At 40.4% G+C, this 25,427-nt stretch overlaps 1 protein-coding gene across 2 annotated transcripts in view; it reads right to left on the bottom strand.

Moving 5' to 3' along the window:
• PRKCB (protein kinase C beta) overlaps positions 1–25,427 on the bottom strand; it is a 340,114-nt gene that overhangs the window by 183,148 nt on the left and 131,539 nt on the right. For both annotated transcript variants that reach the window (XM_045848918.1, XM_045848917.1), the window contains exon 3: positions 422–504. In XM_045848918.1, coding sequence (XP_045704874.1) covers positions 422–504 — 83 coding nt within the window. The remainder of the gene's footprint in view (positions 1–421; positions 505–25,427) is intronic.

Genomic DNA, 25,427 nt, shown 5'->3' with positions numbered 1-25,427 from the left:
AGAGCTATAAAGTGCATGCATGGTAAGGCACTATTCTAACAACCTCTTCACAGTAGTGATAACAATTTAGCCTCTGACCATCACTCTCCATGTCTCAGCTTCAAGATGAGAAGACATTTATGGAACTTATATAATCTTATTAACCAATGTCACCCCAATAAATTTAATAAAAAATTTTTAAGACATTTAACAAAATCATAGTAGGAGAACCAGCTGGTTTCCCATACAATCACAGCTCCCCCCCAAATGTTTTGTTTTTTGGTTTTTCCATTAAAATGAAAAATGTCTCAGAGACTACAAGGACCACCATATGCCTTGGAATGGGACCACCCAAACTTCTTCATCTCAGGACCCTCACTCACATTTACCCAAAAGGATACATTGATTGTGGACAGAGGGATGACCAGTGTTCATTACTTACATCAGAGGCTGGACCCTTGTCAGCGCCTGGGCAGGAGAAAGTGACAAATTCATGGCAACGCTTGTGTACAACAAAACAGCAGACTGCAAAAGACAAAATAAAAGTAGGAGGAAGGGGAGAAGGAAAGTGTAGGGGAGGAAGAGAGAAAAGGGGAGAAAGAGATGATTAGAATCTGGACTTCACAACAAATAAAGGCTTTATACCAAAATAAACAATGCCTTCAGCTTCTACATGTGTCCTTTGTTAAAGTCAAATTCATGAGTATACAGTGTTATATCCTGCAAACTAGTTAAGTTTCTGAAGTAACTAGGGTTCAAAAGATCACATATATTCAAAATTACAGTCCCTTGAAGATCATTTAAGTTGCCCCGTTTTGGAACAGAATGTTGTTTCTTAGACTGGGCACCAGGTGAAGTAGTTGGCTTGTGATTAGGTTCAGAATGCATAAGAAATATGTTTATTCAAACACTAGAATCACAGTTTGAAAGATGTAGATAAAATTAAAGGCATGTAGAAACAGAATGAGCAGGAAAGACAGACCCATGCCCTCACCTTACACAAGAGCAATGTCCAGTAAGTGGAAGAATAAGCTACAGTTTTTATACGGTTACATTAGTAGTTTGAAACCAAATACATTCATACTTATACTGTATTTGAATTTGTTTGAGTTAAATGTATCTATGTATGGCTATACAGTTTGGGGATTGTTTCACTTGGGTAAAGGGACAGTCAGAGAATGTATACCAAAAAAAACCTGGGGTTTTTTTTTGTTCAAATCTTCTGTTATTGTTTTGTTGTCCAAATCACCTTAAACAAACTCTACAGTATGTGTTCCTGGAGAACAGGTGCCACACAGCAAAAACAGCATCTTTCTTTTCTTTTCATTTTATTTTTCAATAAGAGCTTACATTCAATATTATTTTGTATTTGTTTCAGGTGTATTGATGGTTGCCAGACAGGAGGGAGACTGGGGAACTAAGTGAAAATGGTGAAAAAATTAAGAAGTACAAATTGGTAGTTACAAAACAGTCATTGGGATGTAAAGTACAGCGTAGGAAATATAGTCAACAATATTGTAATAACTATATGTGGTGCCAGATAGGTACTAGAATTCTCAGGGAAACACTTTGTAAAGTATATGGCTGTCTAACCACTATACTGTAAACCTGAAACAGCATCTTTCTAAAGGCCACAGTAAAAGAAAACACTACAGGAACCCTTAAAGGGACCCCCCAGTGATATAACGGGTCTGGGCGGTAATCCTCAGTGGCTGTGGACATCACAAAAAAAGATACTACCTGCCTACTGGTGATAGTACTGTGAAGGACTCTACCACCTATCTAGTACTGTTGCCAAAATAATCAAACCTGGACCAAGTCAAGCACCTTGACCCAACTTCCAATTTACAGAAAGTGTAAATAACAGAAGCACATATTACATGATATAACAGTGAGGTGGTGGGGAAAAAATGCACAAGAACGTGGAAAACTACAAGATAACCAAATAGTTTCTTCAACAAATAAACTACAAGAGGACAGGAGAGATTTTTAGGGAATACATTTATAAAATGTACAAGACAAAGACTGAATCCTTGACATAAAGAATAGTTTTTAGTTAATAATAATGCCTCAATATTGACTGCCATGGGAATGGGGTTAAGAGAGTAATATTGGAACTCTATACTTTCTAATCATATTTTCTGCAAACCTAAAATTGCTCAAAAAAGAAAACAACAAAAAATAAAACAAAAATACTGCGGCTTCCAGTAAGATGGTAGTGTAGGTAAATGCAGTACTCACTTCCTCTCACAACCACATCAAAATTACAACTAAACTACAGAACAATCATAATTCAGAACTGCCTAAAATCTAGCTGTATATAAGTCCTACAATTAAGGATATAAAGAAGATGTGGCTGAGCTGGTTGGAGCATCATCCCATACATTAAAAGGCTACAGGTTCAACTCCCAGTCAGGGCACATACCTAGGCTGTGAGTTCAATCCCTGGTCAGGGTACATATAAAAGGCAACAGATCGATGTTTCTCTTACCTTAATATCTCTCCCTCTCTCTCTCTCTCTCTCTCTCTCTCTCTCTCTCTCTCTCTCTCTCTCTCTCTCTCCCCCCTCTTCCCTTCCTTCCCTCTAAAATCAATAGAAACATATCCTCAGGCAAGGAATACATATACATACATACATACATACATACATAATAAAATAAATAAAGCACATTAAGACTGGTAGGAAGGGTAGAGATTCTATATGGGCTAGTCCTATATCCACCTGTGGTAGATAAAAATTGAAAGGGATATCTTGGCTGCTGCAGAGGTCCCCCTGAGGAGCAAGGGGTCCCAGCCCGACACCAGACCCCCCAGCCAAGGGTTCCAGTGCAAGGAGGAGAAGTCCCCATAACCTCTGGCTATAAAGACCAGCAGGAATTGTGGCTGAGTGAGACTGAGGCTTCTGCAGTCCCTGGCATTCCTCTTAAAGAGCCCACACACAGACTTGCTCAGACTCACTGGTTCTGAGCTCCAGTGCTGGGGCAGCAGCTCAAAAGGCACCAGGGACAGACAGGGAGGAACTGAATTATCTGGCATTAGGGCAAAAGCTGCAGGGGCAGCTTCTCCCAGACAGAAGTGCTGGCAGAAGCCAATGATCTTTTGATGGGCCCTCCTCCAACACACTTCACATGCGGGCACCATATCTGAGACTCCAGCAACCTGGCTATCACTGCCCACCCAGCCCTAGTGATTCCCTGAGACCCTGCCCCACCCAACTTGTGGGCCCACCCAAAGTGTTTCCAGTGGCTTTTATAGAGGAACTCAAGAGTTAAAGATTTTAGCTGTAGTTATAGTTGGTAGACTTAAGCGATGGGTACATGTGGAAAGCCGTTTTTCCAGGAACTGGAATGTATAACCTACATGACTCCAGGAGGAGGACAAGCATCTCAACTTTTGTGCCCCAGGGAGTCTGCAAACAATCAAGATGGCATCTGAGTCACTGGCTTCCAGGGAGGGAGTGTCCAAGATGCAGATAAAGAATTGTTGATCAGCAGATAAAGAAATACTAAGAATATCACCCTTGAACTGTAACTCTTATCCAACTAACTTTTTTTTCCAAACCCCTTACCTATCCTTTTCTTCTCTTCTCTATAGAAAAAGGTCAGCTTGAAATGGAATGTTAAGATGGTTTTTAGGGTACATAACCCACCATCTTCTCAGATCCCTGGCATTTGAATAAAGCATCCATAAAGACATAATCCTTGTCTCTACTTATTGGTTCTTGTAGCGACAGACAGCATGAATGCTGACTTCTCTGGTGTCAGCTTTTCCACACAATGTCCTCTCTTGGTTCATGCTTTAGACTTGCCTAAAATTTCTTAAACAAGTAGCATCTGGCCTCACTGTGCCCTGTACTTCTCACTAAGTGGCCCCAGGCCTGACACTAGCAGCAGAAGACTTTAGTTCACAATTTGGCTTCTCCTGGCTACCTCCAAGCTCAGCACAAGTAGCAACCACCTGCAGGTTCCTTTGTATCTCTTTCCAGGTAGCCCTGGGAAGGGCACAGGTAGCCACTGACCTCGTACTGCACCTCCCAGGAGGTGCCAGAGCAAGCACACCTAGTGGACAGCTTCAAACTATACTGAAGTACCACCCAACCCCTTCACAAGCAACACATTCAAGGGGTAGATTCGGCATACACCAGAATCCTGCTAAAGTAAGTCCTGCTCCATGGGGTGGGCCCTGCACACCTGATCCTCCACAGTGGTCACAGACAGTCCTTGCAGTCAATTGACCTGGGGGTAAATCCCTCCCACTGACATGCCCACAGCAATCAAGGCTCAACTACAACAGGAAAATGTACACAGCCCACACAATGAAGGCACACCTGGAATGACCAGCTCAGGTGAACAGGAAGGCTGTGCTACTGAACCCTACAGGACACTTACTAGATTAAGTTACTTGACCAAGCTCAGGGGATATAGCAGCTCTACCCAATACATAGTAACAAACACAGGAAGGCTGCCAAAATGAGGAGACAAAGAAGCATGTCTCAAATGAAAGAACAGGATGAAACCTCTAAACAAAATGGAGACAAGCAATCTACTAGATGCAGAGTTCAAAATACTAGTGGTAAGGATGCTCAATGAACTTAAGAGAAGAGTAGATGAACTTAGTGAGAACTTCAACAAAGATATAGGAAACTGAAGTAGAAAACATAAAAAAGAACTACTCAGAAATGAAGGATACAGTAACTGAAATGAAGAAGAAGTTACAGGGAATCAACAGTGGAAAAGATGAAGCAGAGAATCAAATTAGAGATTTGGAAGTTAAGGAAACAGAAAACAACCAATCAGAACAGCAAAAAAAAATGAGGATAGTATAAGGAGCCTCTGGGACAACTTCAAACATACCAACATTCACATCATGAGGGTGCCAGAAGGAGAAGAGAGAGAGAGCAAGGAACTGAAAACTTATGTGAAAAAAATATTGATGGAAAACTTCCCTAACCCAGTAAAGGAAATAAACATACAGGTCTAGGAAGTGCACAGTCCCAAACAAGATGAACCCAAAGAGGCCACACCAAGACACATCATAATTAAAATGCCAAAGGTTAAAGAAAAAAAGAAAATCTTAGAAGCAGCTATTTCTCAACAGAAACTTGGAAAGTCAGGAGGAGCTGGCTGGCAAAATATTCAAGGTGGTAAAACACAAGGACCTACAGTCCTAGGTGGTGGCTCAGTTGGTTGAAGCATCACCTCATATACCAAATAGCTTGCAGGTTCAATTCCAAGTCAGGATACACTCCTAGGTTGCAAGTTTGGTCCATGGTTGGGGCACACACAAGAGGCAATCAATTGATGTTTCTCTCTCACATCAATGTCTCTCTCTCCCCACCCCCCTTTTTTTCTCCCCCTGCTCTCTCCCTCTCTCCTTTTCTCTTCCTCAGTCTCTTCCTCCTTTCCTCTCTCTCAAAAATCAATAAACATATCCTCAGGTGAGAATTAAAAAATAAAAGAGAAGAAAAGAAAGCACCTAAAATGAAGATTACTCTACCCAGCAAAGCTATCATGTAGAATTGAAGGACATATAAAGAGCTTCCCCAACAGGAAAAAGCTAAAGGAGTTCATCACCATCAAACCAGTATTGCATGAAATGTTAAAGGGTCTTCTTTAAGAAGAAGGAAAAAAAAGATAAAAAACATGAATAATCAAATGGCAACAAATACATATCTATCAATAATTGAATCTAAACAACAAATACACACACAAGTAGTACAGAAACAGATTCATAGATTCAGAGAACGTTTTAACAGTTGCCAGATGGGAGGAGGATTGGAGGGGATGGGTGAAAAAGATGAGGAGATGAAGAAGTACAAATTGATAGCTATAGAATAGTCATGGGAATGTAAAGTACAGCATAGGGAATACAGTCAATAATATCCTAATAACTATGTATGGTGTCAAATGGGTACAAGATTTATCAGGATGATCACTTAGTAAATACTATAAATGTATAATCATTAGGTTGTACACCTGAATCTAATATAATATTGTATGTCAATTGTAATTGAAAGATAAAAAATTATTTAGAGTGAAAAATAAAAAAAGAAGAGCTATAAAATTCAAAAACTGCCAAAAAAAGCAGGGTCAGAGGAGAAACTTGTATATTCAAAGAGATTTAAGAAACAAATTAACTAAATGCAATTATGTGGACTTTGTTTGGATCCTAATTAAAATCAACAGCTGGTTCAAAAATTGTGAGACAATGTCAGGGAAATAGTTATAACTCACTCAGATGATATGAAAGGATTATTATTACTGATACTAGGGAATTATAATTTGGGGTATGATAATGGCATTGTGGTTATTTTTATTAAAGAATCCTTATCTTTGAAGATGTGCCTGAAGTCTTTATGAATAATATAATTTACAAAAAGGGGACATAAAGGGGAAGATTACAGATAGAAAAAAGTAAGTCATGACTGATCATTATGGAACCTGGACAGCAGACGCATAAAGACTCATGATATTAATCTGTGTACTCTTCAGTATGTTTGAAATTTTCCATAATATAAAAATTTAAAAACCTTCATAGTTAGGAACCAAGAATTGTTTCAAAGTGGCTAATTTCTCTTTTACTTTATCCCTTTTATACTTTAACATCTGTATTTTATAGGTAATATATGCTTTGTATAAAGATGTTAGTAACAAATAGTATGGGGTGTGTGTGTGTGTGTGTGTGTGTGTGTGTGTCCCCCTCTGTGAATGCTGAGGGAATATATGAGCAGTGGTCAACTAAAGCCAGTGAATATTAGCTCTAGGCAGTGGAATTGCAGATTATTTTTACTTTCAAACTTTCATTTTTTTACAGTGTGAAATCTTTACAATGAGTATATGTGTTATAATCAGGAAAATAAGCCTAATTTCAATAAGCCTACTTTGAAACAATACAAAGAAAAACAGATCAGGGAATGAAAATAATGATTGCTAGAATTGGAAACTTAATAGTGGGGCTGATAACAGAATGAACACATCTAAAGAGGAACTTAGCAATTTCAGTGTCTTTGGTTATATTTTGCTTGTTTGTTTGTTTTGTTAATTAGGTTCCACTTAAAGGTGAGATCATATGATATTTGTCTTTCACCAACTGGCTTATTTCACTTAGCATAATGCTTTCCAGTTCCATCCATGCTATTGTAAAGGGTAGGAGCTCCTTCTTTCTGCTGCATAGAATTCCATTGTGTAAATGTACCATAGTTTTCTGATCCATTCATTTACTGATGGGCACCTAGGTTGCTTCTAGCACTTGGCTATTGTAAATTGTGCTGCTATGAACACTGGGGTACTGACAGTGACCAGAGGGGAGAGGGGAGGGAATTTCAGGGGAAAGGGGGAAGGATTTGCAAGAACAAGTATAAAGGACACATGGACAAAAACAAAGGGGGGGTGGAAACAGAAGGGAGGTGGGGAGAGCTGGGGAGGTGGGCTAAGATGGGGGTAAAAGGATGTTGTTGAAAGCCTTATTACTATTTTCAGATCCCTTCAATAAATATGCTTGTTTGAAAAAAAACAGAGGAACTTAGCAAACTGGAAATCTAAATTGAGGGATTTTCCCAAAATTCTGCAAAAAGTGCCAGAAAAAATAGAGTTCCAGCCAAGATGGATACGTAGGTAGAAACCCCTTGCTTCCTGGAACAACCAAAAGGAGGAAAACAACCAATCTAAAATCAATAAACAACCAGAAGTGTCAGAAAATAAAACTGCATGGAACTCCAACAACCAAGGAATTAAAGAAACAGCCAACCAGACCGCCCAGACCAGTAAGACGGGCTGACAGAAACAACTCGCAGAGAGGCAGTGGACAGCCCAGGTGGAGCTGGCTGAATAGGAAACTGAGACTCTAGGCTGACTGTGAACTACATTAGGGGTTGCCCTGGTGGGAGAAACTCCCAGGCTCACATGAGGATTCATTGGAAAGTGGGGCTAGAGCCAAGCAGGCGAGCTGCATTGTTCCCTCTGGCCCCTCCCCCACAGACAGCACCGCAGCACAGCAAGGAGGGGTGCCCTGCCCTGGTGAATATCTTAGGCCCCTCCCCCTTACCACTTAACAGGTCAGCTGAGAAAAAGAAATAGGGCCAAATGAAAGAACAGAGCAAAACTCCAGAAAGACAGCTAAGAGATGAGGAGATAGCCAACCTATCTGATGGAGAGTTCAAAGCCCTGGTAATCAGGATGCTCACAGAAATAACTGAGTTTGGTCGCAAAATGAAAGAACAAATGAAGGATACCCAAAGTGAAATAAAGCAAAATATTCAGGGAACCAACACTAACAGGAAGGAAAACAAGAATCAAAGCAATGACTTGGAACAAAAGGAAGAAATAATCATCCAAGTAGAGCAGAATGAAGAAATCAGAATTCAAAAAAATGGAGAGTCTTAGGAACCTCTGTCACAACTTTAAATGTTCCAATATCTGAATTATAGTGGTGCCAGAAGGGGAAGAACAAGAGCAAGAAATTGAAAAACTATTTGAACAAATAATGAAGGAGAAATTCCCCAATCTGGCAAAGGAAATAGACTTCCAGAAAGTCCAGGAAGTTCAGAGAGTCCCAAAGAAGTTGGACCCAAAGAGGAACACACCAACGTACATCATCATTAAGTTGCCCAAGATTAAAGATAAAGAGAGAATCCTAAAAGCAGCAAGAGAAAAGGAGAGAGCTACTTACAAAGGAGTTCCCATAAGACTATCAGATGATTTCTCAAAAGAGACCTTATAGGCAAGAAGGGGCTGGAAAGACATATTCAAAGTCATGAAAGGCAAGGACATACATCCAAGATTACTCTATCCAGCAACACTATCATTTAGAATGGAAGGACAGATAAAGTGCTTCCCAGATAAGGTCAAGTTAAAGAAACTCATCATTACCAAACCCTTATTGTATGAAATGTTAAAGGGACTTATCTAAGAAATTGAAGAAGATCAAAAACTAGGAACTATAAAATGACAACAAACACAACTATCAACAAATGAACCTAAAAAAAGAAAAATAACAAAACAAAAACTAAGCAAACAACTAGAACAGGAACAGAATCAGAAAAATGGAGATCACATGGAGGGTTTTCAGTGGGGAGGAGGAGGGGAGGAATGGAGGGAAAGGGTACAGGGAATAAGAAGCATAATTGGTAGGCATAAAATAAATAGGGAGAGGTCAAAAATAGTATAGGAAAGAGAGAATTCAAAGAACTTATATGTACAACCCATGGACATTAACTAAGTGAGGGTAATGTTGGAGAGTTGGGGGTGTAGGGCAGAGGTGGGATAAAGGGTAGGAAATTGGAAAAACTATAATAGCATAATCAATAAAATATACTTTTAAAAAGCACAAGAAAAGATAAAGAAAATGATATGAAAGATTAGGAAAGATCCAGAAATTCTAATATCCATCTAAAAGGATGTTCAAGAAAAAGCAGAGAGAATGGTAAGGAGGGTATAATCAAATGAAACAGAAGAAAATTCCCTAAGGATTAAGAAGAATTTGAGTCATTAAATGAAAGAAACTATGAAGTGTCAATAGGTGTGAATGTAAAAGAGGCACATGGTAAGAACACTAAGGCTCAGACATCACTCTAAAATGTCTATCAGGAACAGGAAGATGGAAGGGGAAAGGTTACCAACAAGGGGAAAAATAATTTTAACATATTTTTTCTCCTCAGCAATTTTGAATTCTAGGATAGGATAGAACAGTATCTTCAAAGGTTTAGAAAAATTCATTTTGACCCTAAAACCTCATACAAAGCCCAGCAAGTAAAAATATAAAATAAAGACATTTCCAGAATACAAGAACTTAGATATTTTACTTCCCACAAAGGAAGCATTAGAGTATATAGACCCTGTGAAAAATCAAAAAGTGAATAAAAGAAGTGTAAGAAATAGTGGTAGGAGAAGAAAAAGATACAGGGAGGGGGTAAACTCAGTTGTAAGAAATGAGGGTGGGAGAGGGCTATAAAACTGAAATATGCTGAGTCCTGTCTTATTCCCCAAGAGATTACAGATATTAAGAAAATGTACATAGGACACTATAAGTCTGAATATATGTTAACAATTAAGAATAGAAAGATTATGTATAATTTACAGACCACTAAAAGATAAAACTGGACAAAGAAAACTTAATCCAACTGCAATTCAAAAGAGCCCCTGTGTGCCCTAATTTCATATATATATATTATTCTTGTGGGGTTTTTTTTAACTTTTATATGGCATTACTTACATTTTAAACTCTTTAATCCTCTGTGATTTCTTAAAATCTGATGTGGAATAGAAGTCTAATTTGCCATTTTTTCCAAATAGGTAATCAGCTGTTCCAGCATCTTTCATTGAATAATTCATTCCTTCCCCACTGACTTCAAATGCCAATTTTATTATATGCTAAATAATCATACACACTAGAGTCTGTCTCTGTGCCTTCTGTTCCACTGATTTTTCTTATAATACAACAATGTAAGTTTTAATTATAGCAGCTTTATAATATATTAGTCTTGGCAGGGCAAGTCCCCCCTCCCAGCCCCCATTATCCTTATTTTCAGCATTTTCTTGGCGATTGCTGCATGGTTATTGTTCCAAGTGAACTTTGGAATCAGTTGATTAAAGTTTTAAAAATATCAATGTAATTTTTACTGAAAATATATTTTACCCCACCCAAAAAATTATTGGAACTTTGAAAGAAATTGTCTTAAATTTAAAAATTAAATTCAAGATAACTGACACTTTTAAAATAAGTCTTTCTTTTTAAAAAGATTTTTTTATTTATTTTTAGAGAGAGGGGAAGGGAAGGAAAAAGAAAGGGAGAAAAACATCAATGTGTAGTTGCCTCTCATACCCCCCACTGGGGAACCCAGGCATGTGCCCTGACCAGGAATCAAACTGATGACCCCTTGGTTTGCAGGCTGGGGCTCAATCCACTGAGCCACACCAGCCAGGGCTCAACAAGCCTTTCTATCAGGAATAGGACGTCTCCTTGTTAAAATCTTATTTTATGTCTCCTAATAAAGTCTTAAATTTGCTCAATAGGTGCTATACATTTCTCACTTAATATTATCTGAGGGATCCTCCTTTTTATGATATTGTGATCTTAACATTTTTTCCACTTTGTTTTCCAAGTGATTATTGTTTACAAACAAAAAAGCAATGAGTTTGCAATACTGTATACTTATTTTGTAAGTATTTTTTAAACTCATAATAGTTTTTGTGAGTTTTCAGTTTACCTTGAGTTTTCCAGGTAGAGTATCATATTATTCCCAATAATAATATTTTTCTTTTTTTCATTCTGATAAGTATGCCTCTTTTTTCTCCTTATCATATTTTTACACCTAGAACTTTCTGAACAATGTAGGTTGAAAAAGACTATAGCAAATAGTCTAGTCCAGTTCTGAGCTTTCACCAGCTCCACTTGTTCCTCACGATCTTCTTAAAGTAAATTTTAGAATTTATATTTTTCCTTGGAAATCATCTATAGTGTCCTCTTTGTATTGTTAGTCTCTTCCAGAGGTTTGTCTTCTTTGTTGTCTACTTTATTATCCCATCATTTTAAAGAAGCAAATCATTGTGTGCATATACATATATTTATATTTACATATATCATATATATATATGAATGAGACTGGAATGTGCATGCATGAACAATGACAACTTCACTGTACTAGTCAGCAGGGGTGGTAGACATTGTTGAGTGAGCATGTGTACTGTGTGGCCATTGCATTCAAAATGAGCGAATAGAGCAATGATGAATCTGCATCAAATTTTGTGTTAAACTTGAATATTCCTCCATGGAAACTATTAGAATAATTCAGAAGGCTGCAGCTATGGGCAACTGGTGGTTGGCAGCTTCATCATGATCACATGCCTGTTTGTGCATTAAGTCTCATGCAGAGTTTTTTGGTGAAACATCAAATCACCCAGGTGATTCAGCCCCCTTACAGCCCAGAGTTGGTGCAGTGCAACTTCTGACTTTTCCCAAAACTAATACCACCTTTGAAAGGGAAGAGATTTCAGACCACTGATGAGATTCAGGAAAATAAGATGGGGCAGCTGATGCAATTCCAACAAAGGATTTTGAAGTGTTTTGAACAGAAGAGATGCTGAGAGAACTGTGTGAGGTCTCAAGGTGCCTAGTTTGAGGTGCCTAGTTTGAGGGGTACTGAGGGGTCATTGTATTTTGTATAATGTTTCTTGTATCTTGTATCTTCTTTAATAAATGTCTCTATTTTTCATAGTACATGGCTGGACACCTTCTGGACAGACCAAAATATATACATAACCACACATAAATACATACTTATATATCAATGTTACTGTTTTTTTCCTACTTTATTAATTGATATTTTACTTTTATTTCTCCTCCTAATTTATTTGTCCTCCTTCTTTTTCAAAATATTTTATTGTTATTCTATTACAGTTGTCCCAGTATTTCCCCATTTGCCCTCCTTCACCTGTCCTCCTTTTATTTGTATTACTTGTATTACTTACTGGTTAGGGTGTGAATTCTTGCTTTAAGTTTCTAAGTGGTCTATTATGGTTTTAAGTTCTTCATCAGTGCAGAACTATTTAGGAAGGTTGTCTTTCACCATCTGACTCTATCCCCATTCATAAGTAGTTGCTTTAGTCTAAAAGCCTTTCTTCACAATATCAGTTATGCTCTTATTCCCCCTTACTCACTTTGAGGGAGGGAAGGGGGCTCATCTCTAGTTACCTCGTGTTTACCATAACTCTTGGTACATAACTGATATGCTGTAAGTAGATGTTTGGTGAATGAATGAACAAAAAAATGAATATCATCAGCCAAAGAAAAGGAAGAAAGCCCAACCAACTATGTGGGACAGATTGTCCCCTAGGACCTCCAAGAGGAATGCAGCCCTGCTGACCCCTTGATTTTAACCCTGTAAGACCCATTTTCACATTCTGACCTCCACAACTGTAAGACCATTCATCTGTGTCATTTGAAGCCATGCAGTCTGTGGTCATCTGTTAGAGCAACCATAGGAAACTAACATATCAGCCAAGGATCATAAATACCTGGTTGACCCCAGAAGCAGAAATCTAGAGTCACAAGTTCAGGGAATCTCTCTGGAGTACCTGCCTCCAAAAGACTGGAACCTCAACTCTGCTTCACAGTGCACCACACCCCCAAATTCCCAACCAGTGACTATATGTATCTATGGCATTCCAAAGAGGACTAAGTCAAGTCAACAAAATACTTTTGTTGTTGTTTTTGGAGTTGACCCACCTCTTCTACCCTATTCTCCCTGGGGTGTTAGTGGAAAACTGACATCTTTGGGGAACAATCTTTGCCCCTAACCCAAACCTGAGACAATTTCCAGTGCTAGTTCCAGGTATCTGTGGTGGGAGGGCAAAGAGAAGGGCCCTCAGCACTTTCCTCAGCTCTTGTCACTCTCAGGAGGCCCCAAGACAGACAGTTCTCAAGAAAAAAGTCTGTCATCTGCAAGAGTTACAGGCCATGACTTTGAGATCAGATGGACTTCTGTCTGAACCCTCATTTTACCACCTCTAACCTGAAGGACATTAGCCCAATTACTATGCCTCTTTGACTCTGTTTTTTTTCTCCAAAGTGAGAATAACAGTGGTACCTACCCTTAAAAGGTTATTGTGGACAGCCTGGTACTGGCATAAGAACAGACACATAGACCACTGGAACAGAATAGAGAGCCAAGAAATACACCCAAGCCTCTATGGTCAATTAATATTTGACAAAGGGGGAAGAAGCATAAAATGGAGCAAAAATAGCCTCTTCAACAAATGGTGTTGGGACATCTGGACAGCTACATGCGAAAAACTGAAACTCGATCACCAAATTACACCACACAAAAAAATAAATTCAAGGTGGATAAAAGACTTAAATATAAGCCGTGACACCATTAAAGTCCTAAAGGAACACATAGGCAGGAAAATTTCAGACATTCCACTCAGTAATATTTTCCCTAGATATGTCCCCTAGAGCAAGGGATAAAAAGGAAAGAATAAACAAATGGGACCTCATCAAATTAAAGAGCTTCTGTATGGCTAAAGAAAACAGCATTGAAATGAAAAGAGAACCAACTTTATGGGAAACCGTATTTGCCAATGATAACCTCAGACAAGGGTTTGATCTCCAAAATATATAAAGAACTCACACGACTCCACTCCAGAAACACAAACAACCCAATAAAAAATGGGCAAAAGACTTAAACAGACACTTCTCCAAGGAGGACATACAGAGGGCCCAGTGACATATGAAAAGATGCTCAGCATCACTAGCTATCAGAGAGATGCAAATTAAAACCACAATTAGATATCACTTCACACCAGTCAGAATGGCCATCATAAACAAATCAACAAACAAGTGTTGGAGAGGTTGTGGAGAAAAGGGAACCCTAGTCCACTGTTGGTGAGAATGCAGACTAGTACAGCCACTGTGGAAAACAGTATGGAATTTCCTCAGAAAACTAAAAATAAAACTGCCTTTGGACCCGGAATTTCACTGCTACGATTATATCCTAAGAACCCTGAAACACCAATGCAAAAGAACCTATGCACCCCAATGTTCATAGCAGCACAATTTATAATAGCCAAGTGCTGGAAGAAACCTTGGAAACAACCCAAGTGCCCATCAGTAAATGAATGGATCAAAAAACTACAGTACATTTACACAATGGAATTCTACGTAGCAGAAAGAAAGAAGGAGCTCCTACCCTTTGCAACAGCATGGATGGAACTGCAGAACATTATGCTAAGTGAAATAAGCCAGGCAGTGAGGGACAAATACCATATGATCTCACCTTTAAGTGGAACCTAATCAACAAAACAAGCAAGAAAGCAAAATATAACCAGAGACATTGAAATTAAGAACAATCTGACGGTAACCAGAGGGGAGGTGGGAGGAGATAGTGGGGGGAATGGGGGGAGGGTTTTCAGGGCCAACTATAAAGAACACATGGACAAAACCAAGGGGGGGGTGGAAGCAGGGAGGGTAGGTGGGGATGCCTGGGGTGGGGGGAATGGTGGGGGGTAAATGCAGACAACTGACTTGAACAACAATAAAATAATTTTTAAAAATGGTTGTTGTGAAGCTCAAATGAGACATCACATGCAAAGTGCTTGACAGCAGGAACATTTGAGTTGGAGCCACCAGGGTGCAATTCTGCTTTGCAATATCTGGGGAGAATTCCTTTTCTCTCCCAGGTCAAAGCTGACTACTGGCATGAAGTTCTGCCTGGTGTCCAAGATGAGGTAATGCTTCCTCAAATGCTTTGCTGACCCATCTCCTCGATCAAAGGCACCATTTCCACCCAACACTTGGCCTGACTGGCATTCAGACTGACTCACATGGCCATGCTACTTGCGTCTGCAAAGGACTTTCACATCCATTTCACCTGCGCCACAGCACGGCCATGGGAGGAAGGTGATAGGATCCTCACTGTATTGACAGGGATGCTGATGTTCACAGAGAAGAGATTTGCCCAAAGGCATCCACCAGCTACTCAGCGACAACTTTCATATTGGAAACCAGATTTGTCTTCCCCTAGAGCTCTCAACTTTCACAATGTAGTTGCATTTATGTTTGTCATTCAGCTCACTGTTCCAGAAGAAATCCTCCCCCGCCTTCCTCACCCCCACCATCCAGTCAGTTGCTAAAATCTCACTGATTCATCCTCTGCAACATCTTTCTTGCCATCTCCTCTTGTGCCTTCCCCACTGAATCCACCCCGACTGCCCTCAGCAACTCAGACGTGGAATTTTGCAATAAAGCCTAACTGTCCTCCCTAGAAAGTGATGTGTTTGTCTTGCTTGACAGCTCATCTCCATGAACCAAAGTTTCCATAACCACAAGGAATATAAGTCCACCAATGTCCCATGCTTGTTATGAAAGCTATGTCATGTATGAACACACAGCAGCAGGCAAAGTCAGCTCTCAGTGAGGCTCAGGTACTTCCATCCAGAATGGAGGGGTTCACAGCACAAGCTCTGCAGTCCTGCTGCCTGGATTCCACACAGGCACCACTATTTATTGACTCTGTGACCTTGAATAAGTCCACTGACCTTGTTGTGTCTATATTTCCTAGCTTGTGAAATAAAAATAATAGCAGGACTCTTTTCACAGAGTTGTTATGAGGACTAAATGGGCTAATCTTAGCACAGTATATGGACACAGCAAGTGCCTAATGGATGCTAAGTTTTGTCCATATTATTTCTACCTCCTTCTCTCCACCCCATGCAGCCTACACACTCCTGGAAAGTTCATCCTCTGGAAACTCAGCTTTGATATTGCTTCCAACACAATCACTGGCTACCCACTGCCTAAAGCTGCACTTTCCAATGTGGTAGCCACTAGCCACATGGGGCTATGTCAATTCAAGTTAAATAAAATTTAGTTCCTCATTAACACATTACATTGCAAGTGTTTAATAGCCACATGCAGCTAGAAACTACCATTTTGAACATTCATCATAGGAAGGCTACTGGGCAGCTCTGGCCTAAAGAACATATAGGGTAAGGCCCGCTGGAGTGTGGTTGGCAGGGCAATAATATAGGTGTAATAATTTATAGTTTTAATTTGAACATTTCACCTGAAGTGTCATATGGTGTGCTTGATTGTGATATAATTATATTACAGAATCACATGCTTATGACTGTGTAATAAAAGATTTTGTAATGGAAAAAGGGGCGTTATTTGTGCTACACCCCATAGTTCAAACTTTGTGGCCGGCATTGAACCACAGCATGACCACCATCTCACTAGTCTCATCTCTCGCTCCACAGCCCCACACTCCTGCCAGGCTGGGCAACTGTCCCTTTCTATACTCTGTTTTACTCATTCCCTAGTGTGTGAATTTGCTCACAAACATATCAAGGCCAACAGCCTATCACACACAGACCACAAAGGAAATTTAAGGCAGAGGAGTTTAGTTATCCAATGAGCAGAATGAAAGCCAGACTGGAATAGAAATAGCACATTCCACAGGCTAATCCAACTCAGTAACCCATAAGACAGGTAATGGTTGACTCATCCTACCTACCTTAATACAGGGGTTACAAACTCAAATGCCTACAGAGGCCATGACTTGTGATTAAGTGACACAAGCCTGGTGTGATACAGCCAGGAAGGGTGGCAGCTGGGCTGACCTAGAGCACATGCCTGTCCCAGGGACACTCAGTTCCATCCAGTGGTAACCCTGTGATCACTGGTCCATTGTTGCCAGACAGGACTTTTTTTTAAAGTTCTGTGCAGGCCATCCAAAGACATCTGAGTCCCACCAGTTTAGCTAGTTTTAGCTGGACATCCTGAACTCACATACTGTCACCTTGATTACATATAATCTCTGAGCTAAAATATCCCCAACCACAGAATGGGGATAGTGCCACCTATTTCACATATGGTTGTGAGGACGAGACCAGATTGATGTGCCTAGTGTGTGCCTGACTCATATTTAATTCTTGATAAAAATATGAATGAATGAATGAATGAATGAATGACTAAACTGTTTTGTCATCCAACACTCAGAAATCACTCACCATGGCAGAGTTGAGAGAAAGGTCAAGCTGTGTGAACTCAAAAGGTCCTATCACAGCCCTGAGTGGCTGGCTTTGGGTGTGCAGTGAGAATTTCTTTTTAAAACAGTGAACCATGCTTGTGATTTAAAATTTGAACATCAAAAATGAGTATGCAGTTGATTATCACTGCTCTGCTTCATTATTGGAGGAAACTATTCTCTCCAGTTTCTTGTAGATCCTTCTAAAGATAGTCTCTACATGTATGTGAGCACGTGTGTGAATCTATACTTATGTGCACAAAGGGGAACGTTCTCTTTTTTTCTTTTTGATTTTTATCTATGTCCCACATGATACAATTCAACACCACTGGTTCTCAGCCCTGGCTGCACACTTAGTCACCTTGAGTTTTTTAAACAAATGAGTGCTTGGATCTCACCTTCACAGTCTCTGATTCATTTGGGTGAGGGGAAAGCTGAGGTCAGGTGCTTTTAAAAGCTCTCCAGGTGATCAAATGTTAAAGAGTATTGTTAATCTGCACGCCCCACCCATGCTTTTCCCCAGACAAACACATCTGGAGGCCCGTTTCATCTCACATATAGAGAACAAACCCCTGTTTCCAAGACTTCATCTCATTTTGCTGTATGAGCAGGCTACCTTCTCATCACCCAGAACCTACATAAAGTTCTGAGGATGCTCATTTCCTCCTGTAGGGAAGAAGGGAGACAGCAAACTTCACTCATTTATCAACAGCCAAGCTCTATGGAGGGAACTCAAAGCAAAAGCAGTAAACTTGAGCGGTCAGCAACCACAGGAAAGGAATGTGTTTTTTGTTTGTTTGTTTATAATGTCCCCAAATTTATTTAATTAAGCAAGATAAAGCAGTGGAGCCGACAAGAGGTGAAGAAGTCCTGAGACGTAAATAAATCCCTGAGAAGAAAGCCACCACCCACCACCACCTTCTGCTACACCAACCCTGGGGAGATAGCCCTGGGCAGGGCAGCTGCTGGGAATATCCAGCTCATTGGGATAGCACAGGGACACTGTTCTTGACCCTGTGACCTCCTCCTTTTAATCAGGCCCTGAAGGTGGGAGCAGCAGGACATAATGACACAGCATAAGAGGGAACACCAATATCGCCTCATTCACCAGCCATATCCAGCCATTTCCAGACCCAGAGCACTTGGACCACAAGAAGACCTGATACCAAGTGTCATGAATACCCCTTGATTCTGCCTGACCAGCATCCATCCTTTGTGCTTCTCCTTTGGGGATCTCCCTCTCTAAGCCCCAGTTCCTGTGAACCAGCTAAGACTGCCCTTGCCCTATGGCTCCCCTGACATAGGACGCAGGCCACCGTGTGAATTCATGGATGGCCACGTGATTCAAGCCTCCCCAGGAGAATCAGCTCCAGGACTTCTGCTAAAATTATCAGGAAAGAGGCCTTACTTCTCAGTGGTATTGCTAGGCTGGTATGGACATGAGTCTGTGTCTGCCATCTCTATTAACACAAAGGAAAAGCTCTGAGAATGAAGCTAACAAAGAGAAAAGTGGAGTCAAGAGATGTCTGATGATCACCTATGAGCTCCTGGACCCAACTAGGCCCCCTCAACTTTTCTACACACATCAACAAATCCGTTTAAGTAAACCAACTTGAATGGAGTTTTTGTTTCTTGAGACCAAAAGACTTCTGACTAATAAGCCAAAGGTGAGAAGTTGGAGATTGGGTGGTGAGAGTCCCTATTTTCTCCTGTTTCATGTATTCCTATAAGTAAATAAACTTCTTTCTTTTTTTAAATAGGGCTTTGGTTAAAAAACAAAAGCACTCAATTCAATCTGAGGAAAGTTTGGATACAGTGATTCACACTTCCTTAATTCCTCTAGCTATCACAGACCTCGATGAAGACTTTTGCACCTAAGAGTCTGCTCAGGTAAGAGAAAGTGCCAGGAGATAGAAGGTCTGACAGGTCTCCTTGATCCACAGGCACCTTTTCCTTGGGCTTCTGTTCAGTAAGATGGGCACATCTACTTTGCTTTTGCAAGTTGAGAGTTGTTTACACTATCTAGTCCTCCCAGCTGCTACTCCTTCTCATGAAAGCAGAGCCACATAACCATAAGGCCAAGTCCTTTCTTGACATGACAATGAGTTATGTCTACCAACTTGTTCCTCTGAAGCTAGGTGTCTTGAAGCCTAGAGATACATTCATGTCAATCTCAGCCCCCCAACTTATTCTAAAAAGCAAATAGAGAAAGCTTAGTCCTGTGGCATTCTTACAACTGTGCAAGGAGGGGCAGTCTGCTATGTGAATATTACAAAGATCACCTAATCAAAGACAGGGCCATGAAGATTAAAGAGGCTTCTGTTGGCCTTGCCTGCCCAGCATCCACTCTCCCTTCTTCTGGTGACTGGCATGTTGATTCTCCTTTGGGAGACCAGCCTTCCTCCATCATATGCAGTCTTGGTAGGGCTGTCAGTCAAGGTGTACAGCTCTCCCCTGGCCAAGAGGTGGGCATACAATCCAAGACACCCTGTGAATTTGATTCTTGAATCAATGGTGTCACCATGTGAAGGTGGCCCATTAGTTCTTGCCATCTCAATCTAAGGTCTACTCTAGATGCTGTATTTTCAAAGGCATGAAAAGTACCCCATACACTTCCAATTGATTTTTTAAGACAACTATACTCAATTTCTGTTACTTACAAAGAATCAAACAACCCTAACCAATTTAAAAATTCTCTCACCCTATACTGATGCAAGCATCCTTTCTACCACTTTCCTGAGAGTCACCGAGCTTCTCACTGCCCACGTCAGGTCAAGGAGCTCTCCACCTCTTAAGAACAACCTAACATTAGAAAAGTTCTTTAGTCTGCACATAAGTCGATCTCCCTGTAATGCCCTGATCTTCCCTCTGTGGAACCTTTCCCTGGCTCCCTGGCTCCTCCTCCTATTCCCTCCACCCCTCATCTATTGGATTCCTCAAGGCTCTGTCCCAGGTACTGATCTCTACCCTGCAGACACTCTCCCAGGCCATCTTGTCAATCCACTTCAAACTCTCTCTATTCATACTGAGGACTCCCACATTTGTATCTTTCCCCTGAGCCCCGCACCCATCAAGCCAGCTAGTACCTTAGCAGCCACATTTGGACATCAAACTGAACCAAGTCCTCATTCTTCTGTTTCACTTATGATGTTTTCTCTCAGCATGTGCCTGCATCACTGTCCCTGGGAGAGCCACCCCTCCTGACTCCTCCCTCACCACCACTGTCACTTCTAATCACCAATACTGTCAAAGCCAACCCCAAATTATCACTTAAAACCAGCTGACTGTCCTCAGTTAAAAAAAAGCCACTCCTTGTGTTCTCCGAGGCTGGCATCTTCTTTTCCAAACACTTGTCCTCCCTCAGATCTCAAATTAAATGTCATTTCCTCAGAAAGTCTTCACTGACCCAATAGTCCAGGTAGACTAGGTACATTCCCATTTTCATTAACCTCTCATTAACCTTGCATTAATAAGCTGGCATTAGCCACTTTATTTTTTTTTTCAATAATAAAACGTGGATGAAAAAAGTTCCCAATTAAGCAACCAAGGTGTCCATCAATAGATGAATAAATAAAGAAGATTTGAAGCCATATATACATATATACAATGGTGCATATATACAATGGAATATTATGCAGCAATAAAAGGAACAAAACCTTGCCATTTGCAACAACATAGATGGAACTGGAGAACATTATGCTGAGTGAAATAAGTCAGGCAGAGAAAGACAAATGCCATATGATTTCATGTATATGTGGAATCTAAGAGCAAAACAAAACAAAAACAGACTCACAGAAACAGAGACTCAAGGGATGGTTTCCAGAGGAAGAGGTGAGGGGATGGGTAAAAAGGAGAAGGGGATATAGTTTATGATATTGTAATAAGTTTGCATGGTGACAGGTGATTACTAGAATTAGTGGCAATCATATTGTAAGGCATAAAAGTGTCAAATCACTATACTGTAACCTGAAACTAACACAACCAATTTTAAGATCATATACCAACTATACTTAAATTTAAAAAATAAATTTAAAAAAGATTTTCTCCTCATACAATTGCTGGGGGGTTAAATGCAACAATGTATTTAAAATGTCAACAGGAAAAATAACACTAACAACACTAACTGGCACAAAATAGGTTCATCATAAATATTAACTATTGTTTTTGCTACTGTTATTACTACTAATAATAATAGCTTTCATTCCCATGCTGTTTATTCCATTTAAGGAGCAGAACTGTATGTTCTGTTCACTCCCATATCCCTAATGCTTGCACATAACAGGGCCTCAGTATTTAACTGACTGATTGGTTGGTGCAGATTTGAAGCCAACAACCATGCCCTCCCACCCGTTTCTCCAGTATCTCCCTTTCACCACACCAAACATTTTCATGTCCTCCCAATATATTTGGGTATACAGGACAAAGCCTTCTCAATATCATCCTAGGTGCCCTGAGGCACAGTAAAGTCATAGCAAAAATGTCCTCATGATGGAGACTTTCCACTTGCTTTCTTTTTTATTTGAATAAGACAGTTGAGGATGGAAAATTTAAGTACAAAAAAAAAACTGAAAGGAAATACATGAAATGTTGAAAGTGGTGATGGTTATCTCTGGTTACAAGAACTTGAGGGTTTTGTTCTTCTTTTTATAATTCTGTATTTCCTTAATATTTTAAAATAATAAAGTGAACAAACTTTCATCAATTCATGAGGTATAATTTACTACAAGAAAACATATCATTTTTAGAGGTACAGTTCGGTGAGTTTTGACACGTGTATCACACCTGTGTAATTACTGCCACCACCAAGACAGGGACTCTCTGTGGCACCCCAGGATTATTTCATGGCCTTTTACAATTAACCCCCTTGCCTCCACCCACCCTTGGCAACTACTGATCTGCTCTCTCTTACTATAGATTAACACAACCATGCTATGTATATTTTGTGCTTGCCTTCTTTCACTCAGAATAATGTTTCAATTATTGATTGCAGTTGCCAGCATCAGTAATTAGTTTGTTTTTATTGCTGAGTAGTATTTCAACATATGGTTATCCGAAAGTTTGTTTATCCATTCATATGTTGGTCAATATTTGTTTTTTTCCAGGGTTTTTTGCTATTAAAATAAAACTGCTATGAACATTTATTTATATGTCTTTGTGTGGGCATGTAATTTAACTCATGTTTGTAAATACCTAGAAGTAAAATAGCTGTGTCATATGTTAACTCTGTATTTAATTTTAAAAGAAACTGCCATTGTTTTTCCAAAGTGGTTGCACCACTTTATTTTTTAGAATGAAAATAATACAATATATTATTTTTAATACATGTATTTGTCTGTTAGAGTCTCAGCAGGAAATGGAATTCACCCTGGATGTTCAGTTGAAAATACTAACAACTGTGGAAAACTGTTACCACATCTAGGACTACTACAGATATAATTTGTGAAATAATGGCACAAGAGCCCAGAGAGAACTGGAGCCAAGGAAGATGGTGCACCTGCCAGGAGCTGCCATTGCAGAGGGGCCAGAGATGCAGGGAGGGAGTTGAGGGTGGAGTACTCCGAGACCTCTCTCCTCCTGCCCTCTGGTCTCTGGCTGCTCATGGGCCCAACGCAAACTCACACCAGCCGTAAGGGTACCCAGGCAGTGCAGTGCACAGGGATCTACCTCCACAGCACAGGGCAGGGGTAAGAAGGTGGAGAATGGTGATCCTAGTAGACAAGGCATCAGAGAGAAAATAGATGCCATCCATTCTCAGAGGAGGGGAGAAAAACAACAAAGAGAAGATCTGCAATGTTCCCAAAGTCAACACCCAGAGCAACATGAGTCTTGGGTGATGGTACCACATGATTACTATTACTGCTACTACTACAAGTACAACAAAACAACCACTACTACTGCTTCCACTACTAATACTATTGAATTCACAGCAGCAGCAGCAGCAGCAAATACTTTACTGACTGCTTGCTACAGGAGTCTCTTTAGCCACAGGGGATACGTTCCAAGACCCACAGTAGATATCTAAAACCACAGATAATACCAAACCCTATACAGGTATCCCTTGCTTTCCAAAAGTTCACATGATACCACTTTGCTTTTATGAAAAACCTGTATTAGTATGGTAATGACTTTGGAGATAAAAGCAAAAATCCTCTTTAGATTTTTTCAGCAATGTCAACTTTAGAAAGCACAGTATATTCTTCACTTTATGACATTTTGTCTTTTAAAAAGTTTCATAGGAACGCTCTACTTTTGCAGAGTGAGGGAACCTGTGTATATTATGCTTTTTTCCTACACATACACTTTTCACTTAAAGTAAGCAATGTGGGGCATCTCTTTGGCATATCCAAATTGCCAGCTTCACTATTCTTGAGCTTTGGGGCCATTACTAAGTAAAATAAGGGTGACTTGAACACAAGAACTGTGACACCATGACTGTCAATCTGACAACTGAGGCAGCTATTAAGTGAGTAAAGGGTGGGAGAGTCTACAGTGTGGGCACACTGGACAAAGGTATGATTCACATCCTGGGTGAGACAGACAGGACTCATGAGACTTCATCAAGCTACTCAGAATGGTGCACAAGTTAAGCTTATGAATTGTTTATTTCTATAATTTTCCATTTAATATTTTCAGACCACAGTGGACTGCAGGTAAGTAAAACTGTGGAAAGTGAAATCATGGATAAAGGGGGACTATAGTGTATCCCAAGCACAGGTTAAACATGTATAGAATTATCTCATGTAATCTCCACAACAACCATAAGAAGGAAGTCTATTGTTATTCCCCATTCTATGTCTAAGAAAAGCTGAAAGTGCCCAAGTGACTCCAGAGGTTGGTCAAGCCCTGACCGCTCCTCCACACTGCTCCATCAGAGGACTCAGGCTTCAGAGCTCGGCCCTGTGTCTCGAGGACAACCCATCTGTGCCTCAGTTTCCTCATTGCTAAAATAATGTTACCTGTTTGTCTTCCCCTTGGGACTATTCCTAGAATTTAACACAATAGGTCAGAAAACATTTCTTTTGAGCCCCAGGAGTCTTGTTCTCTAACCTTGTAAGGGCTGCAACACTGCCTTTCAAATAAGGAACTGGTGGCTCAGAAAGACTCACCAAATCTTAAAATACTTGCTAAAGATTAAGAGCTAGTAAGAGGCAGGGAGAGATTTGGACTCAGGTCTACCTATCCCCAAAGTCATACTCTGCCTTTCAGGGGAAAATCAGGAAGGGTAAATAAACGTACAAAACGTGGTTTGGCACCCTCACTCTTAGGTCCACATCTTTGCACACATGCAGATTGGCCCTGTGTGTGGCTTCAGGTCAGCAGCAAAGCCACAAAGCTCCCAGGCAGCCAGCACTGATGATGCTCTCTCCATCACCAAACACTTCCACCTGCAGAACCCTGCACCCCAGAGCCCAGCTGTTGCCCTGGGGAAACCAACCAGCCAACTCTCAGCACCCTTCACTGACCTCCTAGAGTGTAAGTATGTGGGGGTACCAAGAGGGGTCTCTACTCTCTGGTGCCTTCTCACAGCCAACATTAGCCTTTGGCACCTCCACTGATTTCCCAAGAAATCCAACAAGGTCTAAATACAAACATACAAGCAGCCTCCAGTCTCAAAACTCAGCATTCATGTCACGTCTTAATACTCTGTCATTTGAGCAACACTCATCCTTAATGCAGTTTGAAATCTCCTTTGCTTTGCACTCTGCCAAAAGGTTCCAATTTTTCTGTACTGGCATTGACATGATGTAGAAAGGAACATGTGAGCCGTGAGGGCTTTAAAAATAGCCTGGAATTTTTCAAGGAAGGGGCCTGTAGTGGGATGACAAGCAAGCTATTTTGCATAGCAAAGCACTGTGTCCCCAGAGTCAGGCACAAGCCCACCCTTCACCACACACACACACACACACACACACACACACACACATCA

This window comes from Phyllostomus hastatus, unplaced genomic scaffold (genome assembly GCF_019186645.2).
Source record: "Phyllostomus hastatus isolate PE091 unplaced genomic scaffold, TTU_PhHast_1.1 phas_contig_64, whole genome shotgun sequence".
Taxonomy (NCBI): domain Eukaryota; kingdom Metazoa; phylum Chordata; class Mammalia; order Chiroptera; family Phyllostomidae; genus Phyllostomus; species Phyllostomus hastatus.
The sequence above is the reverse complement of the archived record's forward strand: the minus strand, read 5'-3'. Positions and strand labels throughout refer to the sequence as shown.